General features: G+C 41.8%; 1 protein-coding gene across 1 annotated transcript in view; it reads left to right on the top strand.

The window, feature by feature from the left end:
- Positions 1–21,972, top strand: part of LOC141444565 (uncharacterized) — a 105,793-nt gene extending 83,821 nt beyond the window's left edge. Inside the window, exons 2-14 of the mRNA XM_074110126.1 lie at positions 1,421–1,518; positions 2,484–2,651; positions 3,329–3,442; positions 4,291–4,444; positions 5,687–5,832; positions 6,714–6,813; positions 7,988–8,082; positions 8,317–8,493; positions 9,711–9,818; positions 12,331–12,498; positions 13,177–13,278; positions 14,680–14,781; positions 15,542–21,972. Coding sequence (XP_073966227.1) covers positions 1,421–1,518; positions 2,484–2,651; positions 3,329–3,442; positions 4,291–4,444; positions 5,687–5,832; positions 6,714–6,813; positions 7,988–8,082; positions 8,317–8,493; positions 9,711–9,818; positions 12,331–12,498; positions 13,177–13,278; positions 14,680–14,781; positions 15,542–18,985 — 4,976 coding nt within the window. The 3' untranslated portion in view covers positions 18,986–21,972. The remainder of the gene's footprint in view (positions 1–1,420; positions 1,519–2,483; positions 2,652–3,328; positions 3,443–4,290; positions 4,445–5,686; positions 5,833–6,713; positions 6,814–7,987; positions 8,083–8,316; positions 8,494–9,710; positions 9,819–12,330; positions 12,499–13,176; positions 13,279–14,679; positions 14,782–15,541) is intronic.
- The last annotated feature ends 368 nt before the right edge of the window (positions 21,973–22,340 follow it).

Raw genomic sequence — 22,340 nt, 5'->3', positions numbered from 1 at the left:
AAGTATATGTTTTTATTTATAACAATAAGTAATAAAACACAATACATTAAACATTTAAAAATATGACTATGTACAAAAATATATAAGCTAGCCTAACCTATAAATAAAAATCCCTCGTAGGTCACCGTCGCTGTTCATTGCGCCCAGAAGGCTGGCAGCATTCCCGCGTCGTATTGCAAGGCTAATCCTTTGCCCAAAATAGCTGCCAGCCCTCTGGTCACCTGAAACATCAATGAGATATTTATTATATTTTCTATGCTTGTGGTTTTGTCGATTTTTGTTTAAAGGCTTTAATTCTGGTGCAAACTTTTTTTTGTCGACTTTTGAGCTCCTGTAACTCTGATATTACACATTTATATGAAAATCTGAAAAACCACCGGCATAGGTAATTACGTCTAGTCCATACTTATCTTATTTTATTATTATTTTATTTTATATTTAGTTATAGATATATTAATGTTTTATATATGTGTTATATATTTATTGTATATAGTTAGGTATTTGAGGTTTACATATGCATTTATATTTATTCAAATGTTTTGCTCTATTTGTCGATCCTTGTTTTTTGATTGCTCCTCTACCACTCAAAGGTAGACTGGCGGAGATCCCTGCAGGGATAAGCCCGCTTTTGTACTTAACACTTTACTTTTATTTATGTAACCTTTTTGTTTTTCGTTTTTGTACAATAAACAAACAAACTTAGAAAATTTCATCTATTTCTGTTGCCTAGTTTTCAAATGAGACCGAGACTACGTTTGTATGGAGAATGGAACGAAGAGACTTCTCTTAAGGCTAGTACAGAATACAACATAAAATCGTCAAGTTACTGTGTGGCTAATTACATTTATTTGGAGATAGGCTGCTTGTCCGCGTAGTTTCATGATCATGATTAAAATTAATGTTCGCTAACTTTTTAATAACATTAACTGATGTTTGCGGCGCGGTTTGTGTTCTAAACTAACCGAGGGTTTAGGATTCGATTAAGAGTATAGTATAATTGTTACTCCAAACTCGAGTTTGACATCCCTGCCAGCCGGTTCACCGCCGGCGGTAACCAGGCCCTATACCACAAAGTGCAAAATTCGAACTTCGTACCTTGCCGTCCCGCTTACGCTAATATTATTTTATACGTGAGTAAGAGGGAGGTTGCGATACGTACTTCGATTTCCGAATTAAAAATGCCACCATGTCCCATGCAAAAAATTCTACCACTCTAAAAACTTTAGTAAAACTAAAAACTCTACTACATCCACTTTTTTTCGGTGACAAAAATAAGCCATCGAAATAATTTTGACCCCCGTGCGTTCTGAAGGCCTTAGGTAGGGTTAACGTTCCTACTTACTCTCGTGTCTATCTAAATATTTAGTATTCTTACATATTTTGTTTCTGCGATGAATAACCTATATTTTCTCTATTCCAGTCCCTCCGACGACGCGGGCGCAGCTGGCAGCGGACTACTTGGAGTCTTGCCGGCGGCACAACACACCGCCCATCGACTCCGTGCTGCAGCAGATACGGGTGAGACTGAAGCGTTACCGACCTGACCGACCATGTATGTGGAATGTATATTTACAAAAATTAAAGCTAGGCTATCTTGATCGTAAAGCTCAATACTGTGATAAGCTGTTCCGGATATTCGATTGAATCAGGCGTTACTTTGCGGAGGTCTAAATCTATGAACTACTCTCATAAAAAATATCTCTTGACTATTACTACTGAATCAAAAGATTTTTATCTGGGGAGAATGAATTTCTTCATGTATGTTGTGCATTTAAATGAAAGTTCTACCACAATGCCACGTACTGCCGTTAAAAGATCTTCAAAAAAAAAAGGACCTACTTTTTTCTCAAACGGCCGGCAACGCATCCGCAATTCAAGTATTTATCAACAAAAATTACAGCATTACAGTAAAAAACTAATGCGCTGTAAAATTTAGTTACACATACAAAAGCACAAAAAGGCGTAGAAAAATAATTGTTTATAATAAAAACAAAAAGTTATTAGGGATCTTATCTTTGGTTTCCTAAAGCGACGGAAGATCACACCCTGCGGCCAGAAGTCTAAGAGAGCACTTGGAGTCTAAGAGAGCGAAAATTGTTAGCCCTGTTAGACTCCAGCGGGTGGATAAAGCGGATTATGGGTGTCCATGAGCTCCCTACCATATATTAAAACTTAGCGATTGTATAATGGAAGACAAGAGGACTTTGGGACACTATACAGGCTATATATAATAAAACTAGCTGTTGCCCGCAACTTCGTCTGTGTAGAATTCGCTTATTGCTATCCCACGGGCATTTTTTCCAGGATAAAAAGTAGCCTATGTCCTTTCTCGTGATTCCAACTATCTCCATACGAAATTTCGTCTAAATAAGTTCAGCGGTTGAAGCGTGAAAAGGTAACATACAGACAGACAGAGTTACTTTCACATTTATATTATTAGTAATGGATAGTGTCATATCAACGATCAATGTAATGCGTGCCAGGAGTTGCCCGAAGGCGTGCTAGGCGGCGCGGGTCGCGCGGGCCGGCTGACGCTCGCGTCGTGCTCGCTGCTCGGCTCGGCGCCGTGCGACGCGCTGGAGGCCGTGCTGCACCGCGCACAGTTCCGCCGCATCGAGCTGGAGTGCGTCGACATCGACGACGAGGGGGCGGTAAGTGGCTGCTGGCTGCACTGCACCTGCACTACCAAACATAACTAATTTCACGCATAACTATGTTTCGTTACATATATTTCTGATTGCGCAAGCCTGCGAAGCAATTCAATGTTGTGTGTGAAGTTAGCAATCCGCGAGTTGCCCATGTGGGAACTACAGCTCAAGCCCTCTCATTCTGAGAGGAGGCCTTTGCCCAGCAGTGGGACATAGGCTGGGATCATGATGATGATGATGATTTCTGATTAACATGTGATTCTGCAGAATAAAACAAATTTCCGTGAACGTTAGACGAAAAGTAATGAAGACGTGGTATGCGAGTTTGGTACCTTATATAGGGGGTATGTAGGAAACTAGAGTCAAATGAATGAAATAATGGAAAACCAGCGCCGGCCGTAAAATCTGAATTATGCTGAGTTAGGACCATTTCATGACAAGTTGTCCTATATATTTTTTTGTTGCAATTCGTCTAATGTCACGAATAAATATTTTTTCTTTCTAAATGCCCAAGTAACAGTGAAAAATAAATAAATAAATAATAACAGCGCGGTATATTCCATGCTATCCTCTGAGAGTTTCTGTGTATGTGTGTATCTATTTTCTACCAGAATCGTCTCTTTTCCTTTCTCTTCTCTTATATACTTTCACAATTCAAAAACAATAATATGTTTTTACAGGAGGCTCTGTTCGATATGATTGAGTACTACGAGAGTGCGAGCGTGGTATCAATCTCGGGGCCGCGCCACTTCGGCATCCGAGGGTGGCAGGCGGCTTCTAGAATGATCAAGAAGGTAAATATGTTGTATAAATACAAAATATCCAAGATGATAAATTGTATTGACTACTCTGACAAGGAGATCCTTTGAAAGCTGTTGCAATTTTTGCCTTTAGTGAATGGTACGTAACTAAGTGCACTCACTCACTGTCGACCAATACAGCATTTGACAACTCCTGACTTTGCCGTATCCTTTATATTGTTATGAAAATATGGATATGCAGTCAATGGGCAAATTCGTACAGGTCAATGAAAGTCGGTACTGTGTTTAAACATCCCATATTGAACAATTTTGCTCCTACTACAATTCTCTCTCTTTCTCTCTCTCTAACTAGCTCTCTACCTCTCCTTCTTTCTTTCTCCGTGTTTCAGATGGGTACAGCTCCATCTACCGAGACAATAAAAAACTAATCTAATTATTTTAAAACGTAAATACGAATTAGACTAGACAGTCAATGTATAGCGAAAAAAGAAATTCGGTTGAAAATTTTATTTATACTGTTTTTTTTACTCTTTGTTTCTGTCTCTTTTTAAAACGCTTCTCTATGCATTAAGTATGGCGCTACTTATGTGTGCAATACAAGTATGTCTTTGTCTCAATTTTATTTCTAATTTCAATCCCTTATAACTCTGTTTTAAGTGTAGCTTAAAAAATAATTTTCTGTTGGTAACACGCACTGACAAGCTTTGATTTATTAAATTAATGAAACATAAATCAAATGCCGTATTGTTGACCACAACTTTTGTTAAACTTGACCAACGATCTGCAGATTTTTTCTGGATTGATTTTAAAACAACTTGTGCGGTTTAGGCTGAACCGACGAAGACGTTGTCACCTTGACACTCTCGTTTTCTTGATTCCAGAGCGCAGAACTCTCAGAGCTGGAAGTGTCAGACGCGCCCATAGAAAGCACGCACACGCCGGTGCTGGCGCGCGCATTACGCCCTCACTCTTGCCGCTTGCGCGCACTCTGTCTTCAACGCGCCTCGCTCAAAGGCGAACCGCTGCTGTGTCTAGGTAGGATGTTACGCAAATTCGGCCTAGTTTAGGAGGTGTCTGGGAGCATGAAAGAAGACGTATTAAAAAATAAACTGGGTACAATCTTGAATTGTGCCTAAGATATAAGATATATTGCAGGTGGTAGGACCTTGTGCAAGGATTGCTACCACCATCTTGCTCGCTAATCCTGCCGTGAAGCAACAGTGCTTGCAATGTTGTGTTTCGGCGTGGAGAGTAAGACAGCCGGTGCAATTACTGGCACTTGAGGTATCCCATCTTAGGCCTCTAGGTTGGCAACGCATCTGCAATGCCCCTGGTGTTGCAGATGTTTATGGGCGGTAGTGATCTCTTACCATCAGGAGATGATGCTCGTTTGCCATCCAGTCGAATAAAAAAAAAGATGGTTTTCAACGTGTAGCACCTACCGTTGCTGTGTCTAGGTAGGATCTTAATCTTACGCGAATTTGGCCTACTTTACATTTCGGAGACCTCTCGCTACACTAGCGCGTCTAGCGGCGAATTCATACGCGATAGCCCTCATTGTTTTCATCTCTCCTGTTCGGAAAGTTTAATTTTCATGGGTAGATAGCCGGGTGGAAAATTGCTTTTTCATCTCTTGGGTGGAAAGTATTTTTTTTTTAATTTTTCGATTAGTCACGGAGTCGAAGATAATTTAGTTACGTCAATGACACTTTTTTTCACGTTTCGGCATGACCATCTAGATGCACGTCGTGACCTAGGAGCTTATATACAATACTGGAGGTTGAACGCCGAACATCCGTTTAAAACAAAAAATTTGATCTTTATTACGTCACGAACATATTCCATCTCTTTCTTTAGTTAGGTTAAGACAGAGATGTAAGTCATTCGTGAATTGTGAAAGAAAGAGATGGAATTATAAATAAGTAATAAATGTCAAACTTTTTCGTTCGACGTTCAACCTCCAGTTTTGTATATAAAAACTCCTTGGTCGTGACCAACTCGATTTTTTTTTTATAGTCGGCCGTGGCAAGTGGCCAGGTCGAAAAGGTACCGTTGGAGGTTGGATATTAGTAAATTCAATTTATTATTATGCTCACTTTTTTGTAGTATTTTACTGTCCTCACAGTCGAAATGAAAAGTAGAGTGTCTAACTCGAGTGAAACTATCCATTTCCCCTCGAACTATTGGCGCTCTCACTTCGTTTGAGCGCCAGAAATATCTCGGGTGAAATGGGTCACTTTCCACCCTTGGTTATCAATCTACTATTACCTTTTCCAGTGATAGCCCTCAAGGTGAACCGTTCCGTGCGCGAGCTCCGTCTGTGCGACAACGGCCTGTCGAGTGCGGACGCGGCGCAGCTGGCGGCGCTGCTGCGGCTCAACACGAGGATACAGCTGCTCGATCTGTCCAACAACCAGATACAGGTGATGACGTGTTCCTGTTATACACCGTGTTTGTCTTGATTAACTTCATCAGACTCAGTTCATTGATAGAAACTACCGAGTATACAGGGTGGCCCATTTATATCGGTCAGTATGGGAAAGTCTGAAACTATACGACATGCGAAAATTTCTTCTTAGGAACCATGACATCGATTTTAATAACAAGAAAAACTGCATTCATGCATTTAAAAAAAAAACTGTACTCAGCTCGGGAATCGAACCTGGTTGTTTTGAAAAAAAAAAAAAAATTACACTATTTCTATTTAGATATCGATTGTGTACGTCTTAAGAAGTAAATGTGTCCGTGAAACATTATGTCTAAAATGAATAAAATGCATTGTTTTCACATACTTTAATTTATTTTAGTAGGTGTTCTAAGTGTCCACAAAGTTTTTGTTGTTCAATAAAAGTTGATCAACTTTTATTGAACAACAAAAACTTGATTCCCTCCCAACTTTTGGTGTGCGAGTCGGTTCATTTTGATGACGTCACCGTGCAAACAACAACTTGTCGAACGTGAGAACGATCCGTCTTCGTTTGCTAGTTCTCTTAGAAGCGTTTGTGAGGCTCCTAATTGATTTCTTCATGAGATCCAAAGCCCTCACCCAAAATCTGCGTTTTTTTTTTAATATTTCCTTCCGCAAAATAAGTCTCAGTTCGTCAGTTAAAACATTTCTAATTTCGCGGATACATGTTCGCACGACATTGTTTGACGCCATTTTGAAGCAACTGCCCGTTCGGTCCGATTATCGGTGCGACCGTGAGAATCCAATTTATATCGATTTTTCTTGATCAATAAAAAGTTGATCAACTAAAATCGCCTCGTGAGAACCCCGCATAAGAGTGTGTGTTGTTTGTCCCAGGACGCGGGCGTGGGGCACATAGCGGACGCTTTGGTCGAACAAGCTGCGCAGACGCCGCCCTCGCCGGGCAGCTCGCCGCTCTCGCCGCACCACTGCCCCAGTGAGTAACAGTAACCTCATCTATACTCTTTTTTTTTTTAGCATTAGAAACAGTAAACAATCTTGACGATTCTTTTTATTGTAAAAACGTTTTAAAAAAAACAGTAACTATACCGAAAGTATGTAAATGATCATATGTTCCTGCTAATACGGTATTTGACAACGCCTGGATTTGCCATATCTTAATATTATTACGAAAATATAGATAGTGGTACAGACAGTGTTTAGCGAAGAGAAAACTTAATTCGGTTGAAAATTGGATTTATAGTGATTTTTTGAAAAATCTATATACCTGTCTCTTTCTCAAACGCTTTTCTCTATGCAGCAAGTATGGCTCTACTAGCGTGTGACGTCACGTACCAGTATGTCTTTCTCTGTCTAATCTTGAATTTCAAACCTTTACAACTCTGTTATTTGTAAAGGTAGCTTAAAAATTGTTTATCTATTTGAAAACAGGCATTGTGTAGTTTTAATTTATAAAACATACACAAAATAGCCAAATACCGTATTGTTACATATGTCAGGAGCCTGTGACTAGAAATAAAAACTAAAAATATACAAGTTTAAAATCCATAAGCTTAAAAATAAATATAGCCTTAAATATAGCAAGGGGACGTATAAAGTCCCTGAGTTAATAATAAAATTCCTAATCTAAATAATACAGAGATATCTGACGGATAAATGTGATGCCGTCTCTGTTTGTTTTGTTCGAATAGACGGAGACGGCATCACATTGATCTGTCAATTAAAATTAAGCAATAGGTGGTGAAACAGCCCCTTAGTGTTTTAGTTTGGTTACTGTAAGGCGGTGGTACTGATGGAACCAAATAAATCGCTCTCTATCTTTCTTGCTATATTATAATAACGTCCTGGAATAGAGACGATGCTTAAATTATAAGATGAATGGTTAAATCATATACAGGGATGTTTGGAAATAATAAATAAAAAATAATATCCTATTTAGTCCGTCACGAATGAGAAAATATTCCGAGGACAGGCATGAGGAAAGCAGTGCGACGTATCAAAGCTGGGATGATGATGATGATGATTGATTTAAGATACGAGATATTTTCAAAATAGTGACAATACAGATTAAATTTATGACACACCTCTTTTTAAGTCTTGGGTTATGATTATGAAACAATATGACGATTCATATTATATGTCGTTTGCAGTAATGAGCGGCTTCGACCCCCGAGGGCTGGCGTTCCTGGTGCTGTGGAACAATCAGCTGACGCGGAACTGCGCGCACAACCTTGGGCGGATGGTGGTGAGTCTTGCTGCCGGGAATACCTGGCTGTTTGGGGGACTGTGCTCCCGTCCTGGGGGGTCCGGTCGGCAACTATTATTGAACCGCGAGTAGGATTTAATATCTGTTGTGTTTGTCTCTAGTGAATCATTATTTCGAGACCGTGCCTTGAGACTTGAACTTGGTGTTTATAAATGTAAATTAAATTAATTTAAATAGTATATTTCTTCTCTGCCACTTGATTTTAATTTCCAGCGCGCCTCAAAATCCCTCTGCGTGTTGAACGTCGGCCGCAACGCGATAGGGAGCTCCGCCGTGCGGGCCTTACTGGGGTGCGGGGCTCTGCTGTCGCTCGGGCTGCAGGGCGCGCGGCTCACGGGCGACGCGGCGCCGCTGCTGCAGGCCGCGCTCGCTACTGACACCCAGCTGCAGGTGAGACCAGCGCAGCTCTATACCGCAGCGCGCTAGGGGCTCCGCCGTGCGGGCTCTGCTGTCGCTCGGGCTGCAGGGCGCGCGGCTCACGGGCGACGCGGCGCCGCTGCTGCAGGCCGCGCTCGCTACTGACACCCAGCTGCAGGTGAGACCAGCGCAGCTCTATACCGCAGCGCGCTAGGGGCTCCGCCGTGCGGGCTCTGCTGTCGCTCGGGCTGCAGGGCGCGCGGCTCACGGGCGACGCGGCGCCGCTGCTGCAGGCCGCGCTCGCTACTGACACCCAGCTGCAGGTGAGACCAGCGCAGCTCTATACCGCAGCGCGCTAGGGCTCCGCCGTGCGGGGTCTGCTGTCGCTCGGGCTGCAGGGCGCGCGGCTCACGGGCGACGCGGCGCCGCTGCTGCAGGCCGCGCTCGCTACTGACACCCAGCTGCAGGTGAGACCAGCGCAGCTCTATACCGCAGCGCGCTAGGGGCTCCGCCGTGCGGGGTCTGCTGTCGCTCGGGCTGCAGGGCGCGCGGCTCACGGGCGACGCGGCGCCGCTGCTGCAGGCCGCGCTCGCTACTGACACCCAGCTGCAGGTGAGACCAGCGCAGCTCTATACCGCAGCGCGCTAGGGGCTCCGCCGTGCGGGCTCTGCTGTCGCTCGGGCTGCAGGGCGCGCGGCTCACGGGCGACTCGGCGCCGCTGCTGCAGGCCGCGCTCGCTACTGACACCCAGCTGCAGGTGAGACCAGCGCAGCTCTATACCGCAGCGCGCTAGGGGCTCCGCCGTGCGGGCTCTGCTGTCGCTCGGGCTGCAGGTTAGACCAGCGGCGTCCTACGAAACAGCTATGCGTTCCCAATTGCCGTGAGGCGCGGTGCTAAGGTCTCCCCGTAAAAAAAAACGCTTTATGTCCACGCATGACGCTTTATGAGACGCAATGAGAGCGACAAAGACGTTATTCCGTCGGTAAACGTCGTTTCGGTCGGCCGAGCCGATCGACGTCTCTTTCGCGCTTAAAGTAAAATGGATAATCATGCTTTGCTCCTCCGCGGAATAGTGCTGTCAATATATACAAATAGAAGCGCCAGCGTTGACTATGTATTCGTTATAGACCTACTGATATATACATATGTTCCTATAAAACTACCAGAAGCCGTTTCCGCGTTTTATCGTAGCCGCCATAAGTGTCATCATACCATAGGTGTCAAATAACCTATATGTCAATTTGTTACAGAGGATAGACCTCCGCGACAACAGGCTGGGCGTGGCCGGCTTGCAGGCGATCATCAGCGCTATGGAGTCCAACAAGACTCTCACGCAGATCGACCTGGACGATCCGCCGGTGAGTGCACTCGTTTAAAGCCGGGGTTATATTAGAGCCACGCCGCGTGTCGCAACGCTGCCTGACTCAACGGGCTGTGATTATACTACAGTATCGTGTCGCCGCGCGTGCTGATTAATCTGTATGAATGCGCGTAGCCACGTGGTGATTATACCAGCGCGGAGCGAGCCAACGCGTCACTTCCCCCACCACCTAGCCCACGCCGACCGAAATCGAGCGGTCTGCGTGGCGTCAGCTCGCGCGGCGACACGCGGGGCTGTGCTAATGTAACCACGTTCATACAAAATGTATGTAACCGATTGCAGTCCCACGCGTTGCGACACGCGGCGTGGCTCTAATATAACCCCGGCTTAATGTATTAGTTAAATAATGTATTAGTATTAGTTATTATAATGTATTAGTTTATAAAGATTTTTTGTAATGGAAGAGTGGGATCTCCTGACACAGGTATTTTATACTTACTAGGAGATTCCAACCTCTGTACCGTAAACCATGTACTTTTAACTTAATAAATATTTTTCATTTAAAAAAAAAAAAAAAAAAGAACCCTGAATTTGCCATGCCCTTTATACTATCCTTATAGTGAGTCGTTGCGGTTGCAAATCGCCATATAGCTTGATCTTATCATTGGGAAAATACGTTTTGAAGTTTTAGTCCGAGCAAAGCTCGGTCGTCCGGGCGTCTGGTTTTTACTAACACATTCGACTATCACGCTAACACGAGTAAAAGTTGCCTGTACGTTTCGACCACATTCAAGTGGCCGTGGTCACGAATAGACTTGTGCCACATTTGTGCGTCGCGCTCGTGATTGGTTAAATAGCCAATCGCAAGCAAGACTGAAACGTCAAACGGACCTCACGATACTAACGCCATCTAGCGATATTTCGCTTGTCGAAAAACCCTAATTAGTACCGGCACTCGTATACCGAACTACCCGCATTTGATCACGATTTATTATTGTTACCACACCACACCGACAGACAGCACTGACAACGTCCGGCGGTCTCTCGAAACATTCACCCGACGCCGACATTTGTAATATGGTCAAAACGTCGAGAAAAATTATTACTCTGCTCAGGATGACTTCGTCCACAGTCCCATTTCGTCCGTCACCTTCTTAAATCGTCCACAGTGCCATGTCCTCAGCCTACAATTCCTAAATCGTCACCTTCCTAACTCGTCCACTTTATGATATCGTCCATATCCCATTTTGTCTACATTCCTATTTCGACCACAGTGTCAACTCGTCTACTTTCTTTTATAGACCACAGTACTACTTGGTCAGCAGTGCCTACTCGTCCACGTTTACTAGACGTTGTCTCACAGATATGGTCAATTTAAGCGTTTAAATAGCAAAATATCCGAGAATAATTTGCAAAAAAAAGCCCCTTTTCAATAATAAATTATATAGAGCATTTATATTAGTCTGGATAATGAACGATGCAATAATGTTGACGAGTTGGTACTGTGGTCTAAATTGGAATGCTAGCGTGTTAGCACTGTAGTCGAAATAAGACTGTTGACGAGCTGATACTGTGGCCCACGTAAGAAAGCGGTCAAGATAGGAAAGTGACGATGTGGGAATGTTGGCGAATCAGAACAGTAGAATGTATGAGAATGAGGACGATTTAAGAAGTTGACAAAATGGGACTGTGGACGAACGCATCCTGAGCCTATTACTCGTTGTGTTGCATAATAAGCGTCGAGTGTGTTAGTAAATGGATCAACTATTTCTGTTGTTATTCTGTCCCGTCAGCGAGGCGACAAAAGTAGTACAGTTTAATAGAAGGATGGTTGTGTCACATTACTTATACTAACATGCTTATTAGATGACCAATTATAGAAGAGGCTTAAAACTACCACAAAAATGCATGTTTGGCAAATTTTATTTTATAAATTTACGGTTTAACCCTTAATAAGACGCCATTTATTGGAACTTACTAACACAGAATCAAAAGCAGCTATCGAATACATACCTGATAAAGGATATTTTTAAAGCTAGCAGTATTTTCAATAAGATCCGTGGTGGCCTAGTGGTTTGACCTATCGCCTCACAAACAGAGGGTCGTGGGTTCAAACCCCGGCTCGCACCTCTGAGTTTTTCGAAATTCATGTGCGGAATTACATTTGAAATTTACCACGAGCTTTGCGGTGAAGGAAAACATCGTGAGGAAACCTGCACAAACCTGCGAAGCAATTCAATGGTGCGTGTGAAGTTCCCAATCCGCACTGGGCCGCGTGGGAACTATGGCCCAAGCTTTCTTGTTCTGAGAGGAGGCCTGTGCCCAGCAGTGGGACGTATATAGGCTGGGATGATGATGTAAGTTATATCTAAAACAATAAGGTTGAATTTTCAAATCAATGCATGTGGTCGCTAAATTACCCCTTTTTGCACTCTTTAGAGTGACTCAGGAGACCGTAACTATATCAACGAGTGACAAGAAAAAGTTGATCGATCCAAATATGAGTGAAAAACAATGAAAGTTTAAAACATTGTAAATTTGTGTTGCAGGAATCAACGAGCTTACTAGGCGAGGACAGCGAGGCGGCGACCGTCGCGCGTCTGACGCGCGTCGTGCGCGCGCACTGCCGCCGCAACGAGCCCGCCGCCGCCGCCTCGCCCGAGCGCCGCGTGCACAGGAAGATCAGCCTCACGTGCCACACTAGCTGCCTGGCCCGGGTGCGTACCATGACCCAAAGTCGACGGAGCTTCGCATCGCGGACCTCCTATTCCACTAGACTGAGGCGATCGCAACTCTAAACTAAACTAACCTAATCTATCTTTTTTTTTTTACTTTCCGACACGCACCAGCTAGGATCAGTTTTATTTTCAGACTGTTTGCTACTTAGACCAGTTGCTACTTAGACCAATTATAGGTACTTGGACCACTTGCTACTTAGACCAATTATTGGTACTTGGACCACTTGCTACTTAGACCAATTATTGGTACTTGGACCACTTGCTACTTAGACCAATTATTAGTACTTGGACCACTTGCTACTTAGAACAGCTGCTTTTGAGACGAAGCTATAGTAACCCTATCCTGTTATCACATCGATCGAGAAATTCATCAATCATCATCAACCGGAAGACGTCCACTGCTGAACAAAGTTCCCTCTCCCTTAGAACGCCACAATGAATGATAGCTTGCCATTGGCATACACCGGTTGCCCGCAACTCTCACGATGTCGTCAGTCCACCTGGTGGGAGGCCTGCCAACTTGTCGTCTTCGTGTCGCCACTCGATATTCTCCCCCAACTGTTATATGTTCTTCGTGCGACGTGGCCCTCCCATAGCCACTTCAGCTTGCATATTTATTTATATCGAGAGATTAATCGTCTTGTGTCTGTTCTATAGGGTATGGGCGTGGAGGAGGAGCGGCGCGGCGGGCGGCTGCGGTCCCCGGCGCCCTCGCCCGCCGGGAGCCCCGTGCCCACTTCGCAGCCCTCGCGCTTCTCCGTACGTATTCTCATCAAAGCTTGCTTGCAAAGAGTCATTTAGTCATATCACTTCTATAAAATGCTCTCAGTACCTTTCTCCTTACACACCACATCTCGGCCTACATACACACCCCACTGCAGGGCCCAGGCTTCTTTTCAAAATGAGAGGGCTTGGACCGTAGTTCCCACGCGGGCCCAGTGCGGATTGGGAACTTTACACACACCATTGAATTGCTTCGCAAGTTTGTGTGGGTTTACTCACGATTCCTTCATCGTAAAGCTCGTGGTAAATTTCAAATGTAATTTCGCACATGAATTTGGAAAAACTAACGAGGTGCGACCCTGGGTTTGAACCCACGATCCTCTGCTTGAGAGGCCATATGCTTAACCACTAGGCCATCACGGTTGTATCCCCTCGTATGTTCTGACAGAGTTATGTGCCAAATTTAAGGCTATCTTTTTGTATATTTTTTAAATCAGCAGAATTTGTGCTTATTAAAACAGATGAGACTAGAATTCAGTATTGTTTTTAGTTCCAACATACGAGGGGGTATTGTATGTATTGTATTGTAATGTCTCTATAGTATAAACAAACAGATAGCCTAGTGGGTAGAGAACCTGACTACAAAGCTTGAGGTCCAGGGTTCAATCCCTGGCCGGGGCAGATATTTGTATGAATAATACGAATGTTTGTGCTCGAGTCTTGGATGTTTAGTATGTATTTAAATATATATCTATATATTTAAGTATGTTTATCCGTTGCATAGTACCCATAACACAAGATTTGCCTATTTTGGGACAATACAATACAATAACTCCTTATTGCATCCCAACACACAGCAAGCAGTACAGAAAACAGGTATATACACAGAGACTTTCTGAGGTAAGCAATAAGCGGCCTTATCGCTTCAGAGCGACCTCTTCCATGCAACCTTTACAACTAGGGAGAGGACTAGTTGAATGAGGGCTATCGTTTTTTGTCTCACTAGATGGCGCACTGTTGCGTGAGGTTTTTTAAGTATGGCTTTCAAAGTCTGTTATTACGGGCGTGAATATAAAGTTTAGATTAAAATCATGTTTAATACACCTTAAAACCGTACCATAAAAATATCGAGCATGCCACAGTGTTGCATTGTCCCCGTTTTGTTCGGAAAAAAGGGAGGACAAAGGTTTCCGAAAGACAAAACTGTCTCAAAACACAGACATTCATTGCCCCGGAACGCATATTTGCCATTATTAATTTCAGATATTGCAAAACATTAACAAAATTATTCTAATTATAAAAACTATGAGATTTGACATTTCGGAGACCTCACGCTATACTAGCGCCTCTAGCGGCGAATTCATACGCGATAGCCCTCATTGGTCTCAAGTGTCCCGTCTCCCGTGACGTTTATTATTATTTATTTATTATTGCCAGGTGACTCGAGTGACACCTGACCGAGCGCCGACGCCGGACCTGTCCAGCCCGTCCGGCATGCGGCCCGGGTACTCCACGCCGTCTCGGTTTAAAGTCGTGCAGGTATGCTGTCTGCTGTCTCGCATCGCATCCCGTTGTTTGGCGTGCATTTAGGTCAATGCCCAGGGTAGGCAGCTGCTAGTTTGCGCCGCAGCAGTCTGCTCAATGAACGTCACAGATCTCGCTTATACACAGGAGATAGAAGATAAGAAGTGGAAATAGCATGATCATAAATAAGTTCAACTGTATAATAGTTTATTTATTTGTTCGGTTGGAAAATTCGGTGAAAATTAATTCGGTTGAAAATTGGATTTATAAAGATTTAAAAAGAGATGGCGGGACGATCTGGACACGTACGCAAAGGACTGGCCTGACATTGCGTCAGAACGAGAGTTGTGGAGTTCAAGAGGGGAGGCCTTTGCCCAGCAGTGGGACACTATACAGGCTACTTAAAAAAAAAAATATGTATGGTAGTATGGCGCTACTGGCATGTGACGTCACATGCAAATATGTTTTTCTCCGTTTTAATCTTGAATTTCAAACCTTTATTATCTCTGTTATATGATTTTAAAAATAGTCAAATACCGTGTCCTGTTGTTATGTATTCAACCGTGTTGAATCTGAATACTTTCGCATAGAGTTTAATTTATTATGCAATATTTTAGAGCTACGTTTTTGCTATAAACATCTGTCAGTTATCTTTCCGTTAAGCCACGGTAGGTGGCAGTAGCACATTGTGTCCAATTTACATTTATGTAAGGGTGTACGAAAAGTTATTTTTTATAGTTCAAAAAAAGTTAAGTTCGATTTTTTGTTTGTGTAGGTCGCGGAAACACCACAGATCCAAGTACAGTCAGCAACGCCGGACGCGCCTCGCCGCTCCGCCTCTCGCTTTTCTGTCACTCGCAACATGGACAACCAGTACAACCCCACTTATATACCCTCTCCGCCCCCCACCCCTATGCCCACGAAGTCGCGGCCCAGCTGTGGGCTCGGCAGTGGGAGCGAGAAAGAAAGCGGGACAGATAATGTAAGCAAGCGACTTGATCTAACTGATAGTCCTAGCAGCGCAATCACCAGTGAAAAGAAAACTAAAGATGACAGCGATAGTGATGACACCGGAAAAAGTAATGATGCGGCTAGTAAAGCTGTCAGTGATATTGTTTGGAGTGATGATAATAAAGTCAGACGCGATGACAGTGTAGGCGAAATAGTAATCAGTGTACCTAGTGAAGATGCACCGGTAATATGTAACGATGAACTTGAAAAGACAAGCAAAAGTGATGTTAAATTAAGTGATGTAAATAGTGTTCCGGTTAGTGATAAAGACTGTACAAACGTGGATAACAAATTCCACGATAAATCTGAGGTTTTGTCTCATGACGAAGCTGTTAGTGTAATAGGTGATAGCAAAATAACCAAGTCCGAGACGAAATTAGTTAAAACTAGCACGGCGGTCAGTGACAACGAGAAAATAGATGTCAAAGTTTCTGTTACTGTTAATAAAGAATCCGTTGACACCGCCAAAGCGCGCGACCAAATCAATAATGATCATAGAAATACAGAAGTTGTTGAAAAACGCGATAAAGTCGCTATGAAACAAATAGAAGCGATCACTGAAGACCTAGGCAATCTCATTCAGGAGATGCGTGATAGGTCCAAAACTGTCAAAGCTGTCAAAGTCAAAAGTGATTGCACGCAGACAGATGTAAATATAGATAGTAAATTAGATACGTTCGACGATGTACCTGTTATTAATCGAGATAATGTAGTTCTTAAGAAAAATAAGAGTGAATCAAGTCTGGACAGTCCTGATTTGGAAGTTTCAAGGCTCATGAACAAAAAGCTGGTCGGCAGTGCTTTCTGCGACAGTAGCTCGTCCTTAGAGATATCAGGGAGCTCTATGGAAAGTCTGAACGCGATAGACAATCAGACAGCTAAACCAATCATCATACAGGAATCCGTAGAATCCGATTCAGAACTAGATAGAAGAAAATCCAACATTGTTCTATCTACTGAGAGCAGTATAGAATCCACCAGCGAAGTCACTCCAGTTAATAGTGGCAATTTCTTAAACATGTCTGTGAGTTCCAATGAAAGTGTCTCCCCCATAATATTTGGAAAGAATAAAAAAATTCACGGTTCACTTTCAAGTTTAGAGGCCAGTGTGAGCTCATTAGAATCAAGACATGAAAAGGTAATGGTGACTTCAGCTGACTCTGGCATCGAATATTCATTGCAAAATCCAACAGAAAACAAGGAGGATAATTCTTCGAATGAGGGTACGTTAACTAATAATTCTAGTTTTAAAGAAATTAAGAAAGATGGCTTTCAACTACAAGAAACGCTAACGTGCTCGCCGAAAAGAACATCCAGTTTGCTCGATGTTCCAGCACTGAAGACTAAAGGTCTGGATCGGATGAGAAAGATATCCTGGGTAGCCCCATCAGCTAGCTTTCATATACCACGGCCGGAGCCAGAAAAAGAATCCAAAATTCCTGGACATTTAGAGAAATTACTTAGCCTCTTTCAACATCCTAGCAGTATATTTTCAAGAAGCACAGAAGACGAGAAGAAATCTACTTCCAATACTCCTCCTAGAAAAGATTCCTCTTTAACCAGCTCATTCTGGTCATGGGGCAGTGCTACTGAGAAAACAGAAGAAAGAGAAGACAGGGATAGTCTATCAGAAGCTACAGACTCAACTCTTTCTGAAAGGGTCCAAGTCTCTTTCGTTGATGAGAGTTTCTCTAAGAAACTTGATAGCAAAACTCCTTCAACAGACACTGATAACACGCTTAGCGAGTTTCAATCGTTTCCCCACGGGAACTCAGAAAGCGAGGCGGATGCCGATAAAGTTAAAGTTACCGATGAAACCACCGATGACAATTTAGTACAAAAATGTTTAGGTTTAAGCTTGAATAGTGACGCTAGCGCCAACGGGAACAAAGACGTGGCGAGAGCGTGTGATACAGTAGATCTCAACAAACCCAACGACTTAAATAAAAATTATGATAGCAACAAGAACGCCGGAGAGACGGAGAAGACAGACAAAGTAGAACCAGTGAGACCAAGGTCTTTTGCAGCTGTCCTTAAAGCCTCCAGTTCCGAAAACTCATTAGAAAAACAAAGCCCGGAAACGGGACAGCCGGTAGACAAACTACCCAGCAAAGTCATCAGAGGTATCAAAGAAAATATAAGTCCTGAAAACACACTAACCTCAACTATGACTAAAGCGTTAGCTTTTGAGCTAACCGAGAAACAAGTGAAAAACCAACCTATAGTAAACACAGTCTGGGAAGTAACGCGAGGCAATGAACCCAGGAAAGAAGAAGTTAAAGAGCTAGCTCCTATAGCTACGATAGAAGAAACGTGCGATGAAACACTAGAAAACACGCAACTAGACTTTATAGACGATATCAAATTTATTGATGACAAAAACGTTTCGGGTGACAGCGGAGTCACGCTAGAAAGTACAGAAGGAAAGGCAAGAGAATTAGAACACGTTGATTTAGGGAAGGACGCTTTGTCATACCTTATTTATGAGAATCAGGACTACGAACCTGAAGTAGAAACTTCAGCAAAAACTCAAAGCGAACCTTCGCTAGCACAAGAGCTGAGAGACGCTGAAATCAAAGAACAACTTCTAGATCTTTCTCCAGAGTTAGTTATCGACGAGGCTGTAGAAGTGCCAGAGGTATTCACTAAAGATGTTATAAGTTTGTGTACTTCTCCAGTGATTCCAGAACGGGCTAAACTAAAGAAATGTAACTCGCTGGAAGATATATCGCAGAGCGAAAGCGAACAGAAGAAAACTATAGCTTTCAAAGTTCCCGATGTAGTGTCAACACCGCGTGACATACCAGAAAGAAGGACAAAACTGCGTTCTAGAAGTGGTTCCAGCCCAAAGTCACTACCTGAAAGTTTGAACAAGCCATCCCCTTTAACTAAAATGGAATCAGTCCTGACTAGAAAAAAGAAAAAGGTGTCTTCACTAGGTAAAATTGCTAGAGATTCGCTGCTAGCTCTGAACATGAGTGAGGACGAAATGGCTGAATTCAGGAGATCATACAAACTTACTTCTGTAGAAAGCTTGAGGTCTCTGGAGTCTGTTTCGGAAGATGCCAACTCTCAAAGCAACTCGGTGGACTCAAGATGTAGGTCTTGCTTGAGGACGTCACAAGAGAGTTTAATGTCTTTAGATTCTATAAATGAAGATTGTAGATGCGGCGAGAACAGTGAAAAACCGAGTCGTTCCGGTAGATAGGTCGTTTGGTACTTTACATTTTTTGAGCGCTTACGGACCTTTGGGAGTTGTCAATTTAAGCTCTGAAAGTCATGAGTTCTTCCTAAAACCTTGGTTCGGAGAAACGGCCGTTGTTCTTAAGAATATTTTAATAATAAACGAAATGTTAGGTATTTTGTATAAATGTGATACGAAGAGGAATCCGCAATATTTCAGACTAGTTGGGTAGGTCCAAACAAATATAATATAAAAGTTTTTCAGTGATTTACGAATTTTGTAGTGTATTACGACTGAAGTGGCAGAAAAAAAATCAAAATAAAAGCCGTTTTTTCATCTAAAGCCGGTAACGCTCGACGCTGCGAACTCTATCCCTTTCTCACTTGTCAGGCGAGAGAAAAAGCTTAGTGAGCAGTGTTTATTTCCTTGCCTTGGTCAAAATTTACATAGAGTATGACAGTATAGACAACAAAATGGCGGAGAGAACTAAAGTTTGACGCACGAAATTGCAACTTGCGTCGAAAAAGTGACAGTTACGACTCTATATTGTCTGACTGTGATTGTATCGGTAAACAAATTTGTACGTAGGCTGGGTTCCAATATAAATATTTGAATCTTGAAGAGCTTAAGTTTACATATTCCTGAAGTGGCATAGTTGTTTTATTTTAAAAGACAAGAGATGTCTACTTGGAAGTCTTTTAAAATGAACTGAACTCTCGTAAGCCCCTTTATTCCTTCGTTTCTTAAATATCAAAATGGCAATACAAACTTCACTTGTCTCAAGTTTTTCATAAAATGTATAAATTTATGTTACTTTTTATCTGTATGTATTATTCACTGCCTGCTGTAAATTTACGGGCAGTAGTAATGAAAAATAAAAATAAATACTATAACAGCGAAGCAATGCAATTTTGATATTTAGAGACAAAGTTAATTGTTAACATAATATTGGATCAATATTGTTGTACATGTACAGTGCGTCTTCAATTCATAAAATATAAGTCTATACTTTATATGCGTCAGCATTAATATGTACAGTCGGTAGATATATTCAGAATATATGGTGTTTTTAATAGTGGTTCGACCTATCAAATTGATACGTTGGATATTCTCAAAGTTTATTATAGGCAGGAATCGGAGTTTTTATAATACTGTAAGACGAAAGGGAATTGTGGAGTCTACAATAACATTACATTAGACTCATCCGTTTATTTTATTTCAGAATGCTTTTATATTTGTTCTAAAGCCCCGAGTAAAGTAAAGCTGCCAGGGTAAGTAATGAAAGATTACAATTTGTAACCTTTTTTTTTTCGCGAATTAAAAAAAAATTGAACTATAATTTTACCCATACTAAGGGTACTGATATGATACAAGTGGAAAAACATTGTAATTCGAAAAAAAAAACTTTTGTATGGAAGTTGAGTCACAAGAAGACTTATCTCCATACAATAGGTAAAATCGCGAGGAAAAAAAAATGTTCATAATGAAATTGAAATTTTTCATTACTTAGCTTGGCAGCTTTACTCGGGGGCTTAGGGCGAATATAACAGCATTTAGGAATTTAATAAACGAATGAGCTGAATCCAGAGCTCTCTTTCGTCTTGCCGTGCTATGACAACTCCGAGCCCTGATTATAGATAATCTATGGAACGTTGTGTAGAAAGCTTGGCGAGATTGTGTTGCTGTTTGGTCGGTTTTATTATTTTCCAAATTGCGGTTTTTGTAAATTTGGAATGTTTGGGAATTTCGCTCGTATATCGGAAATCGAAAGTCAATGTTGATTATAGGGGTCGATCAACTTTTCCCTGTACCGCGTTGTCATGGTTACGTCCCCTGGACAACTCTTTAAAACCATGAGTTTCTCCATGTTTCCTGTGGTTATAATTCATAGAGCGTACATTGTTGTCGAAGTTACAAGCACATTATTTAATGGACAATCTCCTAAGCACATTAGTAGCATATATCATAACAGTTTTTTTTTAAGAAACTCTGTCACTGTTGTCTCTTGGACAACGGGACAGAATAACAAACAAGAAAAAGTCGATTGATCCAATAGACAATATTCTAGTTTTAAAGAATATTAGATGTTTGTAGTTTAAATATTACCTCGTAAGACCCACGCCAAAATTTAGATCATTAGAATTTGAAACTTAATGTCAATCAGTAGAAGACATTATTTTTGTCAAATTTCCTAAATTTAGGACGTTGGGCTTTACAAGGTTGATCGAAGTAAATTGTACTTGTTCCCAAAAATAGACAACGGAAGCGAATTTAGTAAAACACAGATTATTTCTCTGCAGTCTTAAGACAAAGGACGGAATCGCAAAAAAAAACACGAGGTATTTCTACCATAAGCTTGAGAAATTCTGCATCAGATGTTATAAATAACTCAAAAAGGTTTTTTTTAGATGCCGCCTTTGGCCTTAGGAGGGCATCTCTGTAATATAATATACTAAGTTTCGGATTTAGAGCGAAACTAACAAGCATTCTGAACTTATAAAATTGAATTATTTAAAAAAATAGACTCAATATGTATAGTAGTTCCACTTCCTGACTTTCTGGTATAAAAAGTATTTGAACTTTTTGACACTTCCCGTTTAATACGACCACGTTAGTTAACGCGTGTATTAATTCCATACACGTCAGATATTGTCTGTCTTTTTCCATGAGACGCCAAATGGCCGTTTTCTCCTACCTATTTATGTAAGATTAGTACAGTTAAAACTTCCGTTTGTGGTGTAAAAGAGTTCTGCAATGAAATAAATAGGTATTTATCTCACCATTAAAGACAGTACCAGGGGAAATTGATATTTTTCAAGGACCAAGTACTATTTTTTTTATTGGTACTTGGTCAAACTCCCATGCACCCTTGGTAAATTTCCTTTCATGATGTTTACTCAATCCTTATGTATGACCATCAATTTCTCTCTGTTTCATATTTAATGGTATTTAAGTAAATCTGTGATTTTACATAACCCGGTTTGTCTTAAAAGGAGTCCTTGTCAAGTAGTTTTTTACCACTTGAAATCTAACATACAGTTAAGACGGTAAACTACAGCACCATACATGTACAGCTATGAGCAATACTTCAGATTGTGATGTGAAATATTGTAGCTATGACGAAATATATCCGATTTTTGGCAAGCCATTATGTTGGAAGGTGCAAAAAAACCATTTCAATACACACCAATGGATATAATCTGTAAAAGCGCGTGCACTGTACTAAATATTGCACATAACTGTACATACCAATGCCGTTGACTTTCGATGTAATTTATTCCTACAATAGCAATAAGACTCACGAGTCTAATACAAAGACCAAATATATAAATGTTACATAATTCTCATGTAAAATTATGTGGAAGCTTTCTGTGTAATA

The sequence above is a fragment of the Choristoneura fumiferana genome, chromosome 30 (genome assembly GCF_025370935.1).
Source record: "Choristoneura fumiferana chromosome 30, NRCan_CFum_1, whole genome shotgun sequence".
NCBI classification, from domain to species: Eukaryota; Metazoa; Arthropoda; class Insecta; order Lepidoptera; family Tortricidae; genus Choristoneura; species Choristoneura fumiferana.
Note: the sequence above shows the minus strand (reverse complement) of the source record. Positions and strands in the feature narration are given on the sequence as shown.